General features: G+C 36.6%; 1 protein-coding gene across 2 annotated transcripts in view; it reads right to left on the reverse strand.

Moving 5' to 3' along the window:
- Positions 1–5,890, reverse strand: part of LOC107726757 (methylmalonyl-CoA mutase, mitochondrial-like) — a 39,777-nt gene that overhangs the window by 7,730 nt on the left and 26,157 nt on the right. For both annotated transcript variants that reach the window (XM_016536442.1, XM_016536444.1), the window contains 2 exons: positions 4,771–4,918; positions 1,498–1,665 (listed from right to left, as the gene is read on the reverse strand). In XM_016536442.1, the coding sequence (XP_016391928.1) occupies positions 1,498–1,665; positions 4,771–4,918 (316 nt within the window). The remainder of the gene's footprint in view (positions 1–1,497; positions 1,666–4,770; positions 4,919–5,890) is intronic.

Here is a 5,890-nt window from a genome sequence, read left to right on the forward strand (position 1 = left end):
ATACATATAAACCGGCGGGACATGAGCTAACATACACTTGCTGCACGTCGCATAAAACGTTCAAAAATGTCAATATGTGGGAGTAAGAGAAGAGCAGACATATGGATAAATCTGACGACGCAAGAGAGAACTCAATTCGGTCCCGTTTTCTGAGCGCAGAGACTGAAGCATACACACAGAAAGCGCGTCTCACAGCGCGTGAGTACTCTTTCGCATCGCATGAACAGAGAATTACACACAAAATGATGTTGAATTGTCCGTTTTGACGAGTATTCACGTAAACACAGTTAATTACGTCTCAAGTAAATGTAAACAGCAGGGAGAACGTGTATCAGTACATTGCATCCATGCATCCAGTTTTAAAGGGACAGCAGCCTAATTTAGTTGCTATTGTTCGAGTCATTGGTGTTAATCAAGCAACAAAAGAAAGACAGAAAATCACACACTAAGAATGAAGAATATGGTAAACAAGTTGCTATAAAGAATTCATAATTAGCCTATATAACCATTGGTATTTCATTAAAAAGAATACCATGTTCTTGTTCTTTATGAGAAGTGGTTTTATTTCATTTTAATATGAAGGCATGTTGTGTTACCACAGTTAAATCGGTGTCTATCATGATAAAACCTTAATATAATGAGTTTGGAAATTTTAGAGAAATGCTTAATAAATGCACTGTAACTAAACCCATTAGATTTTAGCCGACTAAATTTACTGTAGATTTAGTCTACTAAAATCCTATGATATTTAGTCGACTAAAACTAGACTAAAACTAAAAACAATTCAGATGACTAAAATATGACTAAAACTAAATGGCATTTTAGTCAAAAGACTATGACTAAAACTAAAACTAAAACTAAACCTTAATCAAGCTAAAATCAATGTAATATGGGGCCTTTCATGACTTTCTGCTTTATTAATCAATAGAATAAGGTAATCTGACTTTTTGAGATGAGATTCAAAGATTTAACGATTAAGATAAGAAAAAAATGTGACGTTTCTTATCTTTTCCTTACACATTATGAATGGTAAAAGTTCAGTTGAGTCTAATCTACATCACTGTCAAAACATAATGATCAGGTTCTGGACAGATTATCTAAGTTGAATGTTGTCCATGTCAAAACAAAGATAACAGCTCCCTTTGAACATCATGGATAATATAATTTTTTTTTTTTTTTACAATGTAAGGCCATCTGAGGTGTAGACAATATATTTCAAGAGAAATCGAAGAATGAACTGTTGTGACGTCATTTCGAACAAAATCTGTCAAAAGTTTTCATTTTTGGGTGAACTATCCCATTAAGGCAAAGTAACTACACCAGCTACTAACTGAAAAAATTACTTCAAAGTTTTTGACTTATTTAACCTCAATCTTCATACTCCGTTTTCTTTGAAACGGGCAGATTTCACAGAGGGATTTATTGCCTGTGTAGGTATTAATCTCACACTGTGCCTCTGCTCATATGTCCAGCTGTCTATCAGGAGGCAGTTGTTACCTGTGGCGGTATGACCCCTCCGCAGATCACCATGATATCGGGTCGGTTGAGGTTACGCAGCTCTTTGATGAGTTCGGGCACGAGGGTCTTGTGTCCAGCTGCCAGTGTGCTGACACCCACGCAATGTACGTCTGCATCCACGGCCTGCTGGGCGACCTCCAGCGGGGTCTGTCGTCATGGAAACGGACAGAAGCATTAAGGCTGGTTTACATCAAGAACAATAAATAAAATCATAACTATATCAGCCTCCACATCAACGCAAAATAGCATTCCGTATATTATAAGCAAACACTGCACTTTTGTCATCTGTCGCATTAAATGCATGAGCTGTTTAAAGCAGGATGGATTCTGATTGGCTGTCCATGTTTTTATTATTCACTGGCTGGAATAAAATCATTGTGAAAATGATTTCAGTGATATAGTTCCTCTGTGCTGTTATTGTTATAGTTGTGGTATGGACTCTTCTATCCTTTTAAACCTAGAACAATTTTTTTAATTATATTTTTATCATTGTCGTTAGGGGCCAAGCACCGAAGGTGCGAAGGCACCTATTGTATCCGTTGTCTTCCGTTTCTTCCGCTCTAGTCTATGGCAGCCCATAGAACCACTTGCAGGAAAGTTATGAAATTTGGCACACTGATAGAGGACAGTCTCAACAATAACCATAGCCAATTTAGAGTCTCTAACTCAAACTCTCTAGCGCCACCACTTGTCTAAAATGTCACTGTTTATGTTTATGCTAATAACTTTTGAACCATAAGGCACAGAAGGAAAATTCTTTTTTCCTCTGAATCCTTGGCTCATGCCAAGTCCAACATTTAAAAATCGTAGGGTTTAGTTTTTTCGCTATTTTCAAAACTTAAAAAAAATCGACTTTTTCGAACTCGTCCTAGACGGTTTGTCTGATTTTCACCAAAATTGGCTCAGATCATCTTCTGACCATTCTGGCAAAAAGTTATGGAATTCAAGTTGATTCGCGTGAACGAATTCTACGAAAAGCATGCAAAAATGGATGTGAGGCTACTTGGTGTGTGTTATAACAAGAATGACCTGAGGCTACCTGCAGTGTAGGGCTGCACGATAAATCGCATGCGATATTTAACACTCATCTTGTCAGAAAAGCCGGTTCTGTAATCAGCGGTAAATCTCCATCACCTGCGGGCTTTCACATTGAGCAGCATTAACTACACAGAGCCGTTGTTCACTGACGAGCTGCTCAAAAAATTGCGCGAATATGAACGTGGTTTTGCGCAGCTCGTCAGTGAACAACGGCTCTGTGTAGTTAATGCTGCTCAATGTGAAAGCCCGCAGGTGATGGAGATTTACCGCTGATTACAGAACCGGCTTTCTGACAAGATGCGCATTAAATATCGCATGCGATTTATCGTGCAGCCCTACTGCAGTGTTTTGGCACAGTGCCACCTAGTGGTCAGGAGATACGAAAAATGGCTATTTTTGCTTATAACTTCTGATTGGTTTGGACAAAAATCACAAAACTGGTCTCTTTAGATTTGGTGCATCATGCAGAGTCAAACCATGCCCTGAGGTACTCAAAAAGTTTGGGGTATAAAAGTTATAATGAAATATCCAAAAATGCTAATAACATTTGCTTACACTAGCCTATTGTAATGAGACTGATGTTGATAGATTCCTTGGATCATACCGAGAACATCGATACCAATTATGTCATAATTGGCCGAACTTCCTGTCCGCCATTTTGATTCATGTTGAAAATACTTTTTTGAACTCCTCCTAGACCGTTCGTCCGATTTTCACCAAATTTGACTCGGATCATCTTCAGACCAAGCTGGCAAAAAGTTAAGGATTTCGTGTCTATATACGAAACGGTTCTTGTTTAGCGCATCAACAAATTTGCTGGAAAGATGCCAAACTGCATCTCCGGCTGTATCTCTGCAAAGCTTTGACATATTTACACCAAACTTTGTGTGTGCCATTGTCACCTCACACAGAACACACCACATCAATTAGATAACAGCGCCACCTGTTGGTCAAACGTGATAAGCCATTAAATAATTACTAGAGGCTGAATTTATGATTTTTCAGACATTTCAGCCATTGTCACCTCACACAGAACACACCACATCAATTTGATAACAGCGCCACCTGTTGGTCAAACGTGATAAGCCATTAAATAATTACTAGAGGTTGTATTTATGATTTTTCAGCCATTTCAATTACAATAATCCTAAAATTGTTTTAATTACTCATTGTTGCAGTTGGTCTGATGCTCCATGCCATGCTTAGCTCTTCATTTTGCGTCTGGAGTGCTTGGCCCCTTAATTGCTGCTTGCAGCTACAGGTGCATCTTAATAAATTAGAATGTCGTGGTAAAGTTAATTTATTTCAGTAATTCAACTCAAATTGTGAATATTTCTATTCAGCAAAAATGCACTAAATTGATCTAAAAGTGAAAGTAAAGTTCTTCTGAGCTTTCTATTCATCAAGAAATCCTAAAAAAAATGGCATCACAATTTCCAGAAAAACATTAGGCAGCACAACTGTTTTCAAAACTGATAATAAGAAATGTCTCTTGAGCAGCAAATCAGTATATTAGAATGCTTTCTGAAGGATCATGTGACACTGAAGACTGGAGTAATGATGCTGAAAATTAAGCTTTGCCATTACAGAAATAAATTACATTTTATAATATTTGGAAATAGAAAAGTGTTATTTTAAATTGGAATAATATTACTGTTTTTACTGTATTGTGTTACTGTATGCAGCCTTTGTTAGCATAAGAGACTTCTTTCAAACACATTAAAAAAATCTTACCCCAGCATTTTAAATAGTAGCGTATATAAACCCTCACACTGTGTTTGAGGTCCGAGGGACACTTTTTTTCACTTTATACCTAATAATCTAATGCAGAAACAGTTTTGTTCAGGATGGTGCTGAGTATTCATGGAGCACAAATGAGAGATTATGACTTATTCTGAAAACTGTAGAGAAGTGGGAGCTTAACTCTGAGGTATGCATTTGATCTGCTCAGTCATGGATTCAATGTTTTGATGTTCATGGCTCAGAAAGGATCTCTTAATTGATGATAGACTCTGCCCTTAAAGGAACACTGGGTGCTAAAATGTGTGCGATAAATACACATAAGACAAGTTGAGCTCCATGAGCTGATTTCTTGAGCATCTTTAACACAAGGATGACTTTCGGAGAAAATATATTTTTAACCACATATACAGAGAAAAACTCTTTTAAATAGAAGATCTAAATGCAGCATCACAGTTACAGCATCTCTCTTACCTGAAAAAGCGGGCCGACGTCCACATCAAACCCAAGGTCTGCAAATCCAGTGGCGATGACCTTTGCCCCTCTATCATGACCGTCCTGTCCCATTTTGGCCACGAGCAGACGGGGATTTCTGCCTTCATGCTTTTTGAACTGTATGACTCTGAGAAACAAGAACACACAGCATGATGGCATCAAATTACTGATGACGTTTCAAACACTTTTATGGGTTTAGAACTACATGATGGTAAGTTATTTTTTGGGTGAGCTATTCCTGTAAAGGACAAAACTGTGGTTGGTTACATCATATACTTTCGTAAAATAGTTACTTTTTTTCCAGTGACTGAAATAAAGCCGTTTTCGGTAACTGAATTAAAGTTGAAATAAAACATAAATCTAAGATGAAAAACACTAAATAATCTTCAAATCTTCAGGCTGTAAGATCTGGATCTTTTGTAGGTTTAGTTTTAAATATTTATGGTGTAATGTTTGATTTTTACGGTCTCACTCTCTCATCAGTTTTGTCAAACTAAGGTCACATTGGGGCGGAGAGACATGCTTTAATCAGACCGCACAAAATCCTTAAGACACACAAAGACAGAAATACAGTGGAATCTCTGAGCTTTTCTCCATCTGAGCTATCTTTATTTATCATCAATTCAGCAGCTAAAGCTAAATCCAGTTACATTTAGTGTTTTTTGACAATAACAATAATGATGCCGTAAGGGTCAAAAGGATGTTATCAGGCCGAGCCATGGGTTCGGCTCTACTGCAATAAAAGATTAAATGTCTGAAATGTTATTATTGCTCAATGCAATATTTTAATATTAGGTTGTACCATATTATATATATATATATATATATGTTTTTAGTTGTTTTTATTGTTGTATTTTTGTGTTTTTATTATTATATTTACTAAAATATAATTTAAACTGTATATGTACATACATACACACATACAGTGCTGCTTGAAAGTTTGTGAACCCTTTAGAATTTTCTATATTTCTGCATAAATATGAACCAAAACATAATTAGATTTTCACACAAATCCTGAAAGTAGACAAAGAGAATCCAATCAAGCAAAGGAGACAAAAATATATACTTTGTCATTTATTTATTCAGGAAAATGATCCAA

Source organism: Sinocyclocheilus rhinocerous, unplaced genomic scaffold, assembly GCF_001515625.1.
Source record: "Sinocyclocheilus rhinocerous isolate Xijiao unplaced genomic scaffold, SAMN03320098_v1.1 scaffold786, whole genome shotgun sequence".
NCBI lineage: Eukaryota > Metazoa > Chordata > Actinopteri > Cypriniformes > Cyprinidae > Sinocyclocheilus > Sinocyclocheilus rhinocerous.